At 46.8% G+C, this 18,564-nt stretch overlaps 1 protein-coding gene across 1 annotated transcript in view; it reads right to left on the reverse strand.

Annotated features, from left to right (window-relative positions):
* Dmbt1 (deleted in malignant brain tumors 1) overlaps positions 1 to 17,629 on the reverse strand; it is a 66,582-nt gene extending 48,953 nt beyond the window's left edge. Inside the window, 6 exon segments of the mRNA XM_057778726.1 lie at positions 72 to 418; positions 5,952 to 6,278; positions 8,652 to 8,963; positions 9,073 to 9,084; positions 13,300 to 13,326; positions 17,569 to 17,629. Of these exon segments, the coding sequence (XP_057634709.1) occupies positions 72 to 418; positions 5,952 to 6,278; positions 8,652 to 8,963; positions 9,073 to 9,084; positions 13,300 to 13,326; positions 17,569 to 17,629 (1,086 nt within the window).
* Positions 17,630 to 18,564: the final 935 nt, after the last annotated feature.

Here is an 18,564-nt window from a genome sequence, read left to right on the forward strand (position 1 = left end):
CCTACACATGTACACATATAAACACATGTTACCTGAGAGTATGCATGCAACAGCTAGAAACAATGTTCAACACTAGCTGAACACAGGATTTTGGCATCCTCCCTGTGGCCACAGTCATGATTGTACCAGCCATCATGCTGACAGCTGGACAGGTAGGGTTCCTGTCCTGAGCAGTACACAGCTCCCAAGAGAATGTTCCCTGAGCCCTGACCAAAATGGGCCCCTCCGGGTGCTGATACTGAATGGCCACAGCCGAGCTGCCGACAGACGACATCTGCATCCTGGGTTTCCCAGCTGTCGTCACACACGGTGCCCCAGTAGCCTTGGTAGAGGACCTCCACCCGGCCCTGACACCGGTCACCGCCATTCACGAGCCTCAGGGGCAAACCTGCATTGATACAGCAGGAGCTGCTCCATGCTGTTCTGCACAGGCACTGCCTTGTGCCCCTTCATCCTTTGACCTCCTGTTTCTAGAAAATTGTAGACAAGAAGCCTTCGAAGTCACCTCTTCAGTCCTGATTTAACCCTGACAGTCCCAGGGCAGAACTGTAGATTCATTTTCCATCAGCTTCCATTATCCATTTCTACCACTGCAAACTCACTCTCCTCCTCCATGGGATCCATGATACCATCCTGTGCCACCCTGGGCCAGTATGCGGGGAATGTGAACATCATGTTTGGTGACTTGTCCCCCTAGAGAGCTGTCAGTCTCAGTTTGTCCCTCTCTGGAGGTTGGTCACAAAACTTCCCCTAAATCCATGCCAGGACATTTCTGCTTCTCTCAATACATGTACTCAAGGGGAGGGAGTGACTTTATCACGCCAGGGGCACAGTGGCAAAGGCACTGGTCCTCTGTGGCCTCCCCTATAAACTCACACAGAAGTCTGCAAGCTCTCACCCTGACTGGGCAAAGACGGTCTTATCTAGGCAGTCCTGAGTTCAAATACCACCTTCACATTTTCAGTTACGGTATCATAAACATGCAAGTATTAACAAATTATCAAACTATGTCTTAGGTTTCCTATCTGAAAAATGAAATCAATAACACTTCAAATTGTTAAGAATGTTTCATAATAGCACATAAAGCTTATATTAGGTGAGCATTGATTATGTGCAATATTTCCCATGCTTGAAACATTTGTTTCATTTTTAATTATGCGCACAGGCAAGTGCCTGTGTGTGGGTGTGTGTACATCAGAACCCAGAAGCCAGAAGAGGGCGTCAGAGCCACTTGTGTTAGAGTTATAGGTGGTTATAAGCTGCCTCGTCTGGGTGCTAAAATCTATGTTGAGCAGTGGCCTTTAATCCCAGAACTTGGGAGAGAGACAATGGAGAATCTCAGTGCATTCAAAGCCAGGCTAGTCTACAGAAAAAAATACAAATTTCAGTTCATCTAGAGTTACACAGAAAAACCCTGTCTCAAAAAGACAAAGAAGAAAAAACTAAACATACATACAGTGTGTGCTATAAATGACAACACCCACTGTCCAGTGTCCTTTTTACCTTTCGATGTATTTATTTCATACATGAAAACTATTAGGGTTGGGGTGTATACCAAGTCATCTAGCTTTGATGGTGCTATTTACCTTTGCAAGAACAGGCCATATTGCACAAAGGAAGAACCGGTGAGTGTTTCCAGCTAGCTTTTCTGACACTAGGCTCAAGCTAATTTCACTCATCAAGTGACTGAAGGGCAGAGAGGAGAAGGAAGGTGAAGGACAGGGATTGGTGGAGTTTGCCCAGCAGCTTGACACCCACGCCTCTCATCTCCACTCCATCCCTGATTCTGTACCCAAAGCTGCACTTGGATCCCACCAGGCAGCATCAGGAGCAGCCGCAGAGCTGACCACCTGTCCTAGCTAGCTCCATTGTCACCCTGCCACGCTGAGGCACTTGAAGGAGTCTCAACTGCTGGGCTTATCTAAATCACATCTGCAGAAGGCCATATCTGTGGGAATTTCTCTTGTTGGATAATTGATGGGGGAATGCCAGCACACTGACCTGGGCAGGTGAGCCTGTGCTGTATAATATTGCTAGCTACGCATGAGCTAGGAATCCAGCAAGCAGGGCTCCTCCATCGCCTCTACATCAGTTTCTGCCTTGGGCTCCAGCCTGTCTACACTAGATGATGAACTCTAACCTGTGAGCCAAACAAACCCTTTCCCTTCCTAGTTGCTTATGGCCAGTGTTTTATCACAGGAACAGAAGGCAAACAGGACCTCAACTCAAGCAGAAGACTAAAGCCAGAGACTAAGAGCAAAGAAAAAAGCCTTACCATTCGTTGTTGGATCTTCGTATGGATAATCTAAAGAAAAACCAAACTCAGATTAGAAAAGAATGCACTGTTTAAATATGGACTCATAAAGGATACAAAACTAACCTCAACTGTATTTTACACTCCTGTTGGGGTAGGGGAATCTGTAGTTTCAAGCTTGGCTATGTCCAATGCCCAAAGTCTTGATCAAAATGATTTTGTTTTACAAAAAGGAAATAAAACCAAGTTGGCTGAAGGTTGGTTATGTATTCTTTCAGGTATAATAAACAAGAGCTGGATAGGACGACAAACTCCTGGAATCCCAGAACTATGGAACTGAGGTATAGGATCAGGAGTCCAAGGGTAGGTAGCCTTGCAAGTCTGAGACTACTATGAGCTAAATGGGCCTCACAAAAATGAAATAGATGAAAACTATATATAGGCTTTGCTTGCTTTATTACATCTTAACAAACAAATAGCCCTATTATCGTGCTAAAATTAAGGCCTTAATAACGTTGGGCCAGGCAGGAGTTTCCCATAAGTGTGGTGGACGACAAAGCACAGACCCCTGAGCCACTCTGGGTCTCCAAGTCAGAATCCCTTGAGGGAAGGATGTGAATCCCAGGCCATGCAATCAGATAATCTATTAGATTCCCACAGACACTGAAATCTGAGTCAGGGGCAACATCAGATTGAAGACTGCACCTGTATTACCACCTGACCCCTTATGCTCCAGCTGGCAGAAGCTTCTGTTGTCATTACATGTCCAGATCACACACAGATGATTTAATGCTTCCTTGTCTCGTTATATAACATTTAGTGAGGCGGTGTTTATTATGACATAGGGGAAGCTCTAAACTGATACAGTCCATCTTTTCAAAGTACTTACAAGTTGTTGTATAGCTTGATTGGGAATCTGTAAGAGAATAAAGCAAATTCAGATTGTGTGCTTCACCCACAGGAATCCCAGCGAAAACCTAACTGGGAAGCAATAGCACTGACTCTTATGCATTGTTCAACCAGGAACACCTGAGGTCAAGTCCACCAACCCCTGAACAGAAAGGTCTTACACCTCTGCTGTGTGGGCTCCTCAAAAACAAAGTCTAACGCTGAGGTTTCATTTTCATTGTTCAAAAGAGGAAAACAGCCTTAGTAATATCCCAATCGGTACTCTGTGTCCTTGGCTTCCTTCACGGATTACACATGTGTTTCTGTGTTCAGGCATGTATCTCTCTGTATGTTTGTATATATCCATCCATGGAAGTTTCTAAGGTAATGTGGTTATATCTCTGTGTATGTCTACCTTTGTGTGTATGTGTTTGTGTGTTCACACATGTTTCTAAGTATGTTGAGTATAAATCAGGAAGAGTCTTCTAAGGGGGACAATGTCCCTGACTTTAGAATGAGCAGGTAGAACAAGCTAGTGAAGGACAGGATAAACAAACTGGCTCTAGAGACCAGAGCAGCAAGAGTGAGCAGACTGTGGCTACAGGTGGCGCTGTTGGAGTTGCACTGTAGCAACCACAGCTTTGTGCAATGAGTGACCTGCAGGACCCTTTATAATAAGGAGAATAAAGGAAACCAGAAAATGTGCTGAGCACGGTGTCTCAAAGTTGCAATCCTGGTACTGTGTGGATGAGGCTTGAGAATTTTGTCTTGAAGGCTAGCAGCGAGGGTTATACAGATAGACATGTCTCCGTGAGATAAGCAATGTTGAAAACAGAAGAACATGGAGGAACTGAAATATACAGAGAAGTCAGCATGAATGGACAGAGACACAAAGACAAAGGAGATATAACATGGGACGATGAGGAGGTGCCACCCTGCAGGCTTGTAGACTGTACCATGGTGAAGCCTCCAGCCCTCCATGTTCAATAGCATTCAGTAGGGGGTTTCTATATGCCCAGTGGTGTTTTCACACAATAATTCATAGGCAGACTTCATCAGCCTTGAATAGGCAAAGACCAAGGATGATCACATGGGTAGTAACATATGTAGGAAATCCTGATGAGGTGAGTAGTAGGTGTCCTGTCAATGCCATAGTGCTAACAGAAAGAACCTCACTCCAAAAGTGACCAGAACAGGGACGCTCCAATTCTAGTTGTGGAGACTCACCCGATTTAGATGTGGAATGGTTACCTGTGCAGTAGAAGGACAGGGAGACACAAAGTTCCCTGAAGTTCACCAAGACCACAGGGAGGACATACTCAGCATTTTCACAAACCTAGCAGAGGCTGGAATGGAAGGGCAGGGGCTTCCAGAAGGAGCCATGAGCTATGCAGTAGTTCATAGAGTTCTACCCTATACTCCACTGCCCTGGATGGGACCTGGGCTTCTGCAGCTTCCTAAATGCAAGTAAGAAAGTCATCACCACTTCTGGGACAGAACAGCCAAGGCTCTGCATTGTGGTACAGATAGACAAGCCAAGGGTACCCTCAGCAATGAGTGATAACCACCTAAAGGTCCGCCCGCACAGGACTAGGATTCTGTAGGACTCTAGCAATGCTCGGGGTTCTCTCTCCCCTGCTTCACTTCTCCCCTACTTCTCTCCATGTGGCTTGGGGACACATGACATACGACGACCCTGCCATACCCGACCCTCAACAGTCATTTGTAACTTCCCCTGTGCTCATGATTGGGCTATTGAGCCTGAATCTGGGAGAAGCCTGATATTAGCACAGTGGGAAGAGAGTAAAGAGTATTGAAGTTTTCCCAAAAGGTTCTCTCTGCAGTGCTTCTGAGGAAGGATGCGGGGAAACACTGGCAGGAAAGATGTGAGTTTGTGCTCCTTCTAGCGCTGTACTGCTTTGCCATCTGAACACAGCAAAGTCATACAGAAAGTGGTTGCATGTCTGCAAAGCAGGACTAGGTTACAACTTGCAGGAGGATGTGCATGCTGACCCTGTTGCTTTCTCAAGTCTGGGGCCTGACGCTGTCCTTCCTTGAATTATCTGTCCCACATGAATGCTGGAGCCCTGGATAACCGAGAGGATTGTGAAGCCCCGACTCAATGCCGTAGAATATTATGTTAAGATGAGTTTCATTTGTTTGTGGTGTGGAAAATTTGCTTTAATGATGGAAAGTTGTATTGCCTTCTTATATTTTATATTTGTTTACCTCTGTGAAGTTATTTTACATTACCTCTCCAAAACACATGATTAGTCTAATAAAGAGCTGAATGTGGCCAATAACTTGGCAGGAGAGGATCAGTGGGGCAGGCAGGCAGAGAGAATCAAAGCGATGGAAAAATTGAGAGGATAAAGAAGCAAGAGAAGAAGGAAAGGAGGATGTAGGCAGCCAGCTACCCAACTACACAGCAAACTACAGAATGCAAAATAAAGAAAGGTCTACAGAAATAGAGAAAGGAAAAGCCCAGAGGAAAAAGACAAATGGAATAATTGAAGTTAAGAAAAGCTGGCTCAGAAAGCCAAGCAAAGGACTGGCATTTATAAGGAAAAATAAGCTACTGTGTGTGATTTATTTGGGAGCTGGGTGGGAGGCCTACTAAAGAGCAAGGAACAAAAAAGAAAAAGAATAAAAACAACACCACCACCAGCTGAGAAGGGCAGTGACCTCGGTATTCACCTGTCTTAGAGGGCTGAGATGCACATGGCCAGAATGGAGTTCTGGGGTTGTTAAAAGGGACCAAACCATATCCCATTAATGATTGTGAGAACTTAAGATCTCTGGGTCATACCTGAGCAGATGACTCCAGCGTCCTCCTGGTGTCCACAGTTGTGTGAGAGCCAGCCTCGGTGGGAGCAGCTCGACAGATAATACTCATGCCCTGTGCAGGCCACGTCATCCAGGACAATGGGCCCTGTGCCCTGTCCAAACCGGGCATTTCCAGGGGCAGACACAGCCCAGCCACAGCCCAGCTGTCTGCACACCACATTGGCATCATTGGTGTCCCAGCCGTCGTCACACACGGTGCCCCAGGTAGCCTGGTACAAGATCTCCACGCGACCCTGACACCGGTCTCCTCCATTCACCAGCCTTACAGCCAAATCAGACTCTGTTGTTCCTGGAAAGACAAAAGGGATTCTCCTTCATTTTTCCTGTGTGGATGACAGAGTATGTGCGTTGCTGGGCAGCTCTGTCATTGGGATTAAGGCAATGCAGCACGTGAGCCCCTCCCTCTGTACTTTGTGGGCTCCCTCTCTTCGAAAGACCTTACCCCTGTCACTTGCCTTGGCACCCTTACCTAAAGCTCACTTCTTCTGTTCTGGATGTGAAAGGTGTATCTGTAATCAGGATGTCTTTGTGTGCACTGCTGACATAGGTTGAATCTCTCCTGGAGATACCTGCTCCAACTTTTAACTAAAGCCTTTGAGTGCCATACACTCTTCAGGATACCAGCCTACTCTGTAGAATGTGGGGTCTTTCAAGGACAGAGAACAATCGCAGCCCTCCAACTCCTAACACACAGACTCCACATGGGTACATCCATCCACACTCTGACCCACACTGCTCTATGACTGACCGAAGGGACAGATTGATGAGCTCCCTGGCAGGAGACAACTTAATGGATCCTTGGCAAAGGCTCTCACCATCTGCTTACCCAGACAAGGGTGAGATGTGTTATCAGAACTGTTTTTTCAAGCCCAATAAAACAGTATTAAGCATGAATAGAAGCTATTGTTCACCCCGCTGAGCTGGGTCAGGAGACTGCCCATGAGCTCACCTTCTGTCTACAGTAACAGCACACTAGAGAACCCTGAACTTTGTCGCTGCTGGTTAACAAGACCCTAATGTGAACCTACCACTAAAGTCAAGCTTCAAGTACCCAACCAGTCTAGACAAGATAAAGGTCCACACAGGGTTTACATTGAACTAACAGGACCCTTGAAGGGAATCAGAATGGATCCCATAATATATCATCAGTCTCCTTTTGCCATGGAAACCTCTTTGGAATCTTGTTTTATCTTGTTCCTCTAACCCAGAGTTTCTTCTGACATAACACTAAATTTAGAGACCATGGAGAAACCCACTCCATTGCTGACTGACTTCTGTACATAGAGACAAATGGGTAATGACAGAGGAAAGCTCTTATAATCAGGACCCGATCCTAGCTTCTCTAAGTTTTAACAATACAAACACACTCACACACACACACACCACCCTATCCCCTTCCTTCTGCCCATCTTCTAGATCAAAGGTGAGTGTGTGTACTCTCAGAACATAAAACATGCTACCTTCTGTGGACACACTTGTAGTTTCACAGATAACATCTTCAGAATGAAAAAGAAAGAAGTCACTGGAGTTTGGTCCTCAGTTGAATCTCAGAAGCTGGAGCTGACATCTCCCATGCTAAAGGTCTTCTCTCGCTGATGCACTGTCCTTTCTCCTTTCTGTTACTTTGCTGCTGAGATGTCACCATGAGCATCTTTTGTCCCTCACCCTCATTCAACTCCTCTGCTTATACTCCATCCCAAATACCACCCAATCAACTAGCAGCCCCACCCGAAGCACAAGATAGGAAACAGTCAGATGAAATCTGAATTCAAAAAGTTATCTGGCTATTTCTGTAGTTCAAACAGAACATCTCACTATAAACACTTGTCATCACTTAAATATTCCTGAGAAACTGGCTCCAACCAAAAAGAGAGGGGACTTCCAGAGATCACTGCAGAATGGCAGAGGAAACCTGCTCACAAAGTGGCTGCTTGGAGGAGCCTGCTTCTTCAACACTATTCTCAGGTGGGGTCTGGATCACCATAGCAACCCCATGCTTGTCATGATCTGTACACAGTCCCTGGGGCCACAGAACAGCTGCCTATCGATGGTTAAACTAGCAAATCCTCTTGGGGACACACAATGGACTGGTTTCCTGGGTGACTTCTTTGTAGGTTGAAGGATGCCTGGTATTTGAATGTGATCAGCATCATACAACCAATGAGATACCTTGTTTGGGATTTGCTTAGTTGAATCTGGGAGAATTGTCATCCCTCTGGTGGAGTGTTTTTTGCTTGTCATTTAATACCCAATAAAGAGGACATACTGGCCACTCTTTGCTTTGAATTTAGACATTTGGACATTTAGGTCGTAAGAACCAGCAGTCGCCTCATCAATTACTGCCCTTATAGAGAGAGAAACTGCCCTTTAGGTTAAGGCTGGTCTTGATGCCAGTCCTCGTAGTGATGGCATCAGAGAGCTCTGATGAGATAGAGCCTGTCCTCACCATTTCCCAGTCTGCGACGCTCAGAGCCTCAGTGTCTTCATCTATGAAGAGAGACTGATGTACGCAGCGTGTAACATCAATTAAGGCATGACTCACAGCAAAGCAAATAAGCAGCTACTTGCTCTGCACATACAAGCATACATGCACACATACACATGTAAGCACGGTGTTGCCCAAGAGAGCACATGCAACAGCTAGAAGCAACGGCAGCACTACCTGAACACACGACTCCGGCGTCTTCCCTGTGGCCACAGTCATGATTGTACCAGCCATCATGCTGACAGCTGGACAGGTAGGGTTCCTGTCCTGAGCAGTACACAGCTCCCAAGAGAATGTTCCCTGAGCCCTGACCAAAATGGGCCCCTCCGGGTGCTGATACTGAATGGCCACAGCCGAGCTGCCGACAGACGACATCTGCATCCTGGGTGTCCCAGCTGTCGTCACACACGGTGCCCCAGTAGCCTTGGTAGAGGACCTCCACCCGGCCCTGACACCGGTCACCGCCATTCACGAGCCTCAGGGGCAAACCTGCATTGATACAGCAGGAGCTGCTCCATGCTGTTCTGCACAGGCACTGCCTTGTGCCCCTTCGTCCTTTGACCTCCAGTGCTGTCCTACGTGGTTCCCCACACTGGACCTGAAATAGTACCTTCTTCATAGTCTTCCCAGTCTGCTGTACCCCACATTTTCTGGAAAATTCCAGCAAGGGACCCCCAAAGTCACCTCTTCAGTCCTGATTTAACCCTGAAAGTTCCAGGGCAGAACTCTAGATTCACATTCCATCAGCTTCCGGTTATCCATTTCTATCACTGCGAACTCAGTCTCCTCCTCAATTGGGATCCAAGATGCCACCCTGTGCCACCCTGGGCCAGTGTTCTGGGAATGCAGACATCAAGTTTGATAACTCCCTCTCCACCTCTCCTCCCAGTTCTCACCAAGGCTCACACCTCCTGAAACCACCCTGCCCTGGGACCTCTCCTTTCAGTTCTGTCTCTGCCTAGTTCTTATCTGTACTTGCAGATCAGAGACACAGCCATACCTTCTGAACGGTGTGCTTCATGCCCATTGCCGCCTTGAGGGCTCGTCTGTATCTCCTGGTTGAACCTTGAGTTTCATTTTAGCAAAGGTAGATTCTGCTAGTTCAAGTTCAATATTCTCTACATAAGGAGTTCCCGTTCAGCTAGGGTTACATGGTGAGACTCTGTCTCATACTCACACACACAGACACACACAGACACACACACTCACACACACACACGGTGGTTCAGGATCCTCTCCATCCTCATCAGGTTTAAGGATGCAATGGCCCTCATCTGACAGAAGTCTCCCCCTACTTCTCCAGCCTGCTCTTCCAACATAAGGATAAGCATGTCGGGGGAGTCTGTAGGCAGCATGCTTCTGCATGGTGTGGTGCCGCTAAGTCACTCACGGTGAAAATCTGGGCTACTTGTGTGAGGAAACAGACAGCAGGTGAGTGCTGGCAGCAGGATCCTGGGTGCGCCTTTGCTGTGGCTACTTTGTGGTTGTGAGTACTCTGTGGTATCAAGTGGTAGCTTCGAATGGATACAAGATGAGGGGGTCAGATGGGTGCTGCTGTTGGAGATCTTCAAAGGGATGGGGTGGGGATGGGGAAAAGACAACTGAGCATTCTAAAGTAATCCCAAGGTGCACTCTGGGTCTGAATGAGCCATCTTGCTGCCCTCTGCTGGTCACTCTGTGGATATCGCCCTAGAGAACTGTCAGCTTCAGTTTGACCCTTACTGGAGGTTGGTCACAAAGCTTCCCGTGAGTCCCTGCCAGAACATTTCTGCTTCTCTCAATACATGTACTCAAGGGGAGGGAGTGGCTTTATGATGCCAGGGGCACAGGGGCACAGGCACTGGTCCTCTGTGGCCTCCCCTATAAACTCACACAGAAGTCCACAAGGTCTCACCCTGAGTGGGCAAAGAATTGGTAGAGGGAGACTTCTGTCAGTTGAATACCATGGCACTTTTGACCCTCATGAGGATGGAGAGGATGTTGAAACACTGTGTGTGTGTGTGTGTGTGTGTGTGTGTGTGTGTGTGTGTGTGTGTGTGTGTGCGAGAGAGAGAGAGAGAGAGAGAGAGAGAGAGAGAGAGAGAGTTGGGGGATCTCACCATATTGATTTGGCAAAACTAGAAATCCTTATGTAGACAATATTGAACTTTGAACTTGCAGGAAACTACTTGGTTCTGTCTCCCAAATACTGGCATTAAAGGTGTGCACCACAATTCCTGGCAAATGCTAATGCACTAGGGCATGGAAGTAACTAAAATATATGTGTACTGTGTCAGGATGAAACTCAAGGACAAACCAGGGAACACAGATGAGCCCGCAGGACAGCAATGGGCATGCCCTGAATGGGAAAAAAAAAAAATTGGTAAACAGCCAACTGGCTCTCACCTCAGTCCGAAAACATGATTCTGCCTCCAGGAAAACCTCACAATGAGACTGAGCTGAGAGCTGTCTCCTCCCATCCTCTCTTGTTCTATGATTAAGGGTGTGCACCACTACTGCCCAGTTTCTATGGCAAGCTAGTGAGGGTGAGGCTACTGAGATTAAAGGTGTGTGTCACCACTGCCTGGTCTGTAAGGATGGCCAGTGTGACTGCTTTGCTCTCTGGTCTTCAGGAAAACTTTATTAAAATCCAAATGAAACACCACTACACAACTTTCCATTTTCAGCCACAGAATCTTAGACAAACAAATATTGACAAATTATCTAACTATATCTTATTTTTCCAATCTGCAAAATGGGATTAATGATACATACCTCAAAATACTAAGGTTTCATGATAATAGCACATATTACCTGTATTAGTTGAGCATTGATTATATGCAATAATTTTAATTGTGAAATATTTGTTTCATTTTTAATTATGTGCACGGGCAAGTGTCTGTGTGTGGGTGTGTGCAGATCAGTACAGGTGTCCATACAGGCCAGAAGAGGGTGTCAGAGCCACTTGTGTTGGAGTTATAAGTGGTTATAAGCTGTCCAATATGGGTGCTTAAAACTATACTGGGCAGTGATGGCACCAGTCTTTAATCTCAGCACTCAAGAGGCAGAGGCTGGAGGACCTCTGTAAGGTTGAAGCCAGCCTGGTTTACAGAGGAACTGCCAAGGTAGTCAGAGCTACACAGAAAAACCCTGTCTCAAAAAACCAAAAAGAAAAAAAAAACTAAAGTACAGTGTGAGCTCTTAATGACTAAGTCATTTCTCAAGTCTTTACTTTAAATTCTGATGTATCCATTTCATACATGAAAACTATTTGGGTTGGTGTACATAACAAGCTGTGTAGCTTTGATAATGTTATTCACCCTTGCAAGAACAGCTCTTATTGTACAAGGAAGAACCGGTGAGTGTTTCCAGCTAGCTTTTCTGACACTAGGCTCAAGCTAATTTCACCCATCAACTGACTGAAGGGCAGAGAGGAGAAGGAAGGTGAAGGACAGGGATTGGTGGAGTTTGCCCAGCAGCTTGACACCCACGCCTCTCATCTCCACTCCATCCCTGATTCTGTACCCAAAGCTGCACTTGGATCCCACCAGACAGCAACAGGGCTGACCTCCTGTCCTAGCTAGCTCCACTGTCACCCTGCCACAGCTGAGGCACTTGAAGGAGTCTCAACTGCTGGGCTTATCTAAATCACATTTGCTTCTGGCCATGTCTGTGGGAATTTCTCTTGATGGATAATTGATGGGGGATTGCTGGGCCACTGACCTCCAAGCATGAGCTAGGAATCCATCAAGCAGGGCTTCACCATGGCCTCTGCATCAGTTCCTCCAGATTCCTGCCTCGGGCTCCTGCCCTGGCTTCACTGGAAGACAGACTGTAATCTGAAAGCCAAATAAACCCTTCTCCCTCCAAGTTGCTTATGGCCAGTGTTTTATCACAGCAACAGAAAGCAAACTGAATCCTAACCTAACCAGTAGCTGAAAAAGTACCCACTATTTAGAAATGGACTCATACAGGTTGCAAAATTAGCCTCGACTGCACCTGTTAGGGACAGGGGAATCTGTGGCTCAGTCTTGGTTACGTCCATTGCCCCAGGTCCTGATCAAATTTTTTTATAAAAGGAAATAAAAGCAAATGGGTTGGAGATGAAGTATACATCATTTCAGATAGGCTTAACAAGAGTTGGGCAGGTCGGCCCATCGTGAATCCCAGAACTCTGGAATTAGAGGTAAGAGGATTAGGCATCCAAGGGTAGATAGCCTTGCTACACAGCAAGTCTGAGGTCAGTGTGACCTACATGGAGCTCAGAGAGAGAGAGAGAGAGAGAGAGAGAGAGAGAGAGAGAGAGAGAGAGAGAGAGAGAGAGAGAGAGAGAGAGAGAGAGAGAGAGAGAGAGAGAGAGAGAGAGAGGAGAGAATTTGTACCTATTTTTCTTGGTTTTTTTGAAGTCTTAGCAAACTAATGGCCCTGTAACCTTGCTAATATTAGTCTTGGGCCAGGCAGGAGATTTCCCAGAGTGTGGAGAAGGGAAGGTTATCGTCACATATCATCTGCCAAAGCACAGACCCTGAGCCACTCTGGGTCTCCAAGTCAGAATCCCTTGAGGGAAGGATGTGAATCCCAGGCCATGCAATCAGATAATCTATTAGATTCCCACAGACACTGAAATCTGAGGCCTGGACAACATCAGATTGAAGCCTGCACCTGTGTTACCACCTGACCCTTTATGCTCCAGCTGGCAGAAGCTTCTGTTGTCATTACATGTCCAGATCACACACAGATGATTTAATGCTTCCTTGTCTCGTTAGATAACATTTAGTGAGGTGGTGTTTATTATGACATAGGGGAAGCTCTAAACTGATACAGTCCATCTTTTCAAAGTACTTACCAGGTGTTGGATAGGCTGTTCAAGAAGCTATAAGAGAATAAAGCCAAATTCAGAATGTGTGCTTCACCCACAGGAATCCTGGGGAAAACCTAAGTGGGAAGCAGTAGCGCTGACTCTTATGCATTCATTGACCAACCAGGAACACCCGAGGTCAGGTTCACCAAGTCCTGAACTGAAAGCTCTTACATCTCTGCTGCGTGGACTCCCCAAAGACAAAGTCTAACGCTGAGGTTCTGTTTTCATTGATCAAAAGAATAAAACAGTCTCAGTACATTCCAATTGGCACTCAGTGTCCACGGCTTCCTTCACGGATTACACAGACTCCATGGGTTCCGTCACACATTACACAGGCACCATGACTTAATTCACAGATTACACAGGCAATGGACCAAAACTATGAGGAAACAAACCTGCACCTGTACTGAGCAGGCGGAAGTTTTCACTCTACCCTCATCCCAGGAGCACTGAGGCACGGTAAGGACTTACAGAGCCTTGATGTTCTGTCAGGGGCTGTAACTGGGGAGGACTGGAAGGATGCAGGGAGAACAAGTGTGGGTCACACAACAATTTATAGAAAGACTTGAGTATGGAAGAGAGTTCTTAGAACCAACCTCCTATGGAGGCTGAGATAACTTCTCGGGACTGGTGAGGATGTAGTTAATGCTGTTCCTGGTTTAGCATTTGTGCATATATGTGAGTTTGTATATGCACATATTATGTAAACAGTAGGGTTTGGCAGGAGGCAACCTCTGTCCTGTTTGTTGAAATGTATTCTTGTGAGCCAGGCACATTTTTAGGCTTTTGGTGCATGTACCAAGCTGGGTACTAAGTGAGTGAGGTGTGTTCCCTGCCGTCTTGAGAATTCTAGCATAAGTAGGCCTCTGAAGACACCAACAGACAGTCTTGTACAGGGGGCAAGGTCTAGCTGAGAGGCAGTGTAAAAATGTAAATGACCACTGGATGACATACAGTGTATGTGTGTGCTTGCGTGTCAATGTCCACATCTGTCTCTATGTATCTGTCTGGGTTTGTATGTGTCCGTGTGCCTATATGTGTCTTTGTCTATGTGTATGTAAAACTTTGTCTCTGTGTCACATCTGTCTGCCATGTGCATATTTGTATGTGAGAATATATGTGTATGTTTTTCTGTGTTGCTGTATGTATCTCTCTGTATATTTCTGTTCATGCAAGTATCTATGTAAGTATGGCTATGTCTGTGTGTGTGTGTGTGTATGTTTGTAAGTATGTTGAGTATAAATCAGAAAGGGTCTTCTAAGGGGGACAATGGCCCTGGCCATCAGAATGAGCAGGTAGAACAAGCTAGTGAAGGACAGGATAAACAGACTGGCTCTAGAGACCAGAGCAGCAAGAGTGAGCAGACTGTGGCTACAGGTGGCGCTGTTGGAGTTGCACTGTAGCAACCACAGCTTTGTGCAGTGAGTGACCTGCAGGACCCTTTATAACAAGGAGAATAAAGGAAACCAGCAGGTAATCTGGGCACTGTGGCCCCCAACTGCAATCCTAGAACTTTAGGACTGAGGCTGGAGAATTAGTACTTGAAAGCCAACAGCCCAGGTATACAGACATCTCTCCATGAGATAAGCAATGTAGAAACCAGCAAGAACATGGAGAGACATGGAGATGTCAGTGTGCAGGGGCAGAGACACAGAGACAGCACGGGACTGGGAGGTGCCAGCCTGCAGGCTTGGAGTCGGGACCGTGGTCCCCCATATTCAGTAGCATTCAGTAGTGTCGTTCTGTGTGCCCAGGGATGTATTAGCACAGCAATGATGAAATTGAAAAAGAACAGCTGTGACAAATTCGGGGGCCCGTTATGTCAGCGACTTAAGAAGCCTCCCCAACCAGCACCACTTCACAATGCCTGGAAGCCCTCGCTCAGATTTCCCCCGCCTTTCCTAGGAAATAGGACACAACTTCAGCCACACTGAGGATGGCTAAGTACAAATAAGGAACCTGCCAGGAATGTGTTCACAGGCGGCTCCCTCATCCTATAAAACATTGGCTAGAAAGGAATGCGAACAAAGGAGGTAAAGTTTAAAAAATTTTTTTGTTTCTTTTTGTTTTTTAGCTAATTTTATATTTAAAAGAATGTAGCAAAAAACCCACCAAGTTCCCACGGCCACTTACTCTCTCCCTGTGCCTAGCTACAGCATCCTGCATCTCACAGTGCATTTGCCACAACTGACAATCCAAGGCAGTGCCCTGCTACCCACTCCTGCCTGGCCTTATTTGGATTAATCCCAAGTCTCCTCTTCTGGGAGATATTCCGAAATCCACACTACCCTAAGGGATACAGCATTAGGGGAATGTCTAGAACAGGACATCCATCATCCTGAGGCTTATTCTACCTGATAGCCCTACCTGGGTGACCTCACTCCTTGAGAACACTTTGTAGAACAGAGGACATCGCCTCATTCGTGAGTGCGTACACTGAGGTCTGCTGCAGGAGAGAGGCTGTGGCACGCTGCTGTCCCAACAATGTTCTTGTGTTCCTGGCTCTGCCACTGAGCAGCAGAGGGGCCACGGCCTCCCTCCTGCCCAATGTGAGCCGTGCACCTGACTTTGTACAGCACTGAGGTCACCCATGCAGCAGATTTGCCCCCCCGCTCCCTGAATGAGGAGGCCATGGCTGAAGCCACCACAGCTGCTATCGCGGTTCCGACAGACCCTACTCTGGGTTCAAACTCTGGCCCAACTGCCAGATGGCCTGTCTCCTGAGCCTTAGTATCCCCCAGATGAACGATGGAGGTGATGATGTCTAACTTTGGGGTGTCACCAGGCTTGAATTGGAGAAGCTCATGTGGAAGAAGGTCAGTTCTCCTCTGTGTTCTAAATGCACAAGCTTGAATAAACATGCAAGAAGGCACACATGCTTGCACACGTGCATAACTGTGTATAAGCATACATGTTAAAATAACAAACTCCCTCAGCCCCATAGTGCTGCTGCATTTGTTTCTTTGTCGACAGGACAAGACAATTGGTTATCTGTCCTCCAGGACTGGTGATTTCAGGTCACTGGGCAGGGACGGAGCAAGACTGTCACCCTGAAAGCTGGCCCTGCCTCCCATTTCACAGTCTCCTAGAAGACAGCCTGTCTAGTCCCAGGCTGCCTCATTGTAGAACCCCTTTGTCAGCAGTGCAAGCCTGAGGATTTGGTGTTGAGAAGGTGTTCTCACGAAAGCCATCCCCCAAATGAGTTTTCATCTTTCAGCAGACTCTCACCCAGCCTGGAGAGGGTGATCATTATGGAATTCATCTGGATATCTAGAAAAAATATGAAATGTAGCCAAAAGAGACACCAAAGTGGGGGAAGTCAGGGTGTGTGAAGAAGGGAAGGAAGGAAGGAAGGAAGGAAGGAAGGAAGGAAGGAAGGAAGGAAGGAAGGAAGGAAGGAAGGAAGGAAGGAGAAAGGGAAGATAGAAGAAAGGAGACAAAGGAGGGAAGGAAGGAAAAAAGAACTACGAGGAGATGAAGAGATAAGATATCCAGGAACGGGAAAGGTAGGGGAGGATAGAGAGATAGAGACAGAGATGGTGAGGCAGAAAAGAGAGAGATGGGCAGAGACAGAGAAAGAGAAAGATAGAGGGGGGGAGAGGAGAGAGAGCAAGCAGGTAGACAGACTTGTCCTCTGTGAGATGACACAGATTCAGCCGTGCCAAGGGCTGGCCAGGTAAGTCTTCCTTGCTCATAATTTGACATTCTGAGAACATGAAACCGTGTTAGAGTGACTGAGGGAAAGAAAGAGACTAGCGCAGTGACAACGTCCTGTCTGTCAGTCACCTGACCCAGCTTTGCTCAGCAAATATTGGTCACAGAGCCAGACAGACAAGAGACAAGGCACTTGCGGAGTGTTGACAGAAGGCTGTCTCTGTCTGTCTTCACAGCACACCACCTGTGTATTTAGCAAGGCTTAAGGCCTCTTTTTAATGCCCATAAGCCTTTCCTAGCTTGTGGACGTCTGAGCGTGGCCAATCATTCCCTTCATTGAACGACGCCCTGAAAACATCGACAGAATGGCCGCCTTTTCTCACAGCCACCATTTGTAGCTCTCAGACAGAAACAGAGCATTCCTTATGCATGCTTGCAAGGATTTACAGTTATTAGCAAATAACCTTCTTGAGACGGACAGTCACACAGCCATGAACAAATTCATCTAACCCACCAGGACCCAACCCACCAGGACCCAACCCACCAGAACCCAGGCTTGCAGAAGCACAATTCATGAATATCAATAATTAAATAAAATACCTGAAGAAAGAACTTGACCCCATAAAAGACATATTTCGAAGATGACCGTGGAGATCCCCATTGTGCAGGTTCCTCTCAATCTCAGTAGAAATTCCTTGACATTTATAAGTTCCTGGGTGGAAGGAGGTGTGCCCTCCTGGGTGGTATACTTCTATTGCTGCTATAAATCGCTATGAAGGAAGTAAGGAACTTTGTTAACTGCCTGGCTAATCTGTGGGAACAAGGTTAGGTGTGTTTGATTGATTGTGGTATGAACAATCTGGCTATTGCCCAATTCAGAGGGCCTGACTTCAGTGATAAAACTTCCTTCTAGGTGAGCATCGAAAACTCCCAACGGCTCCCTGAAAATGGCCTTGATTTTCATCTTGGAGAGTCTGAAAGAAATTATGGGAAGCAGGATGTGGGTTGTTGGGCAAATAAGAGCCATGGTGCCAAGGGGAAGGCATGTGTTTGGGATGGTTTATACTGGCAGGCTGTCCTCCTAGTTGGCTCTTGTGGGCATCACCAAGGCTCAGAGGACTGAGAATGCCCTTGCTTACTAACTAAAAAGTGGAGGGCATAAGGGAGTATCCCACCCAGACCATGTACCCATGCTAACTTTCAACAGATGAGCCACCAACATCGGGGTCTCACCGGTGCCACAGTCCAAGAGCTGAGGAACGCAGGACCTCAAGCTGAACCACCCCCAACCATCTCAGCCAGCTTTGATTTCTTGTCCTCAGCAACCACACTGTATGATGCTCGGGGCTTGACAAAGTATACAACTTGTCCCTTGTTTCTTTCTGTCTTCCACTCAATCCCTTTCCTCGGGTTTGCGACGTAAATGCACCCACACCCTTTGGAATGCCCTACTCTGTATCCCGGGATTCTGATGGACCCCCACACTCTGAGAAGGTTGCTTGTCATCTGTAAAATACTCTCTGTGATGGAAAGGGCTGGTGGAAAGTGGTCAGCTCGGCAGAATTGCCTGTTTTCTGGCTTTCTGAGTAGGGCCTT

The sequence above is a fragment of the Chionomys nivalis genome, chromosome 8, assembly GCF_950005125.1.
Source record: "Chionomys nivalis chromosome 8, mChiNiv1.1, whole genome shotgun sequence".
Classification (NCBI taxonomy): Eukaryota; Metazoa; Chordata; class Mammalia; order Rodentia; family Cricetidae; genus Chionomys; species Chionomys nivalis.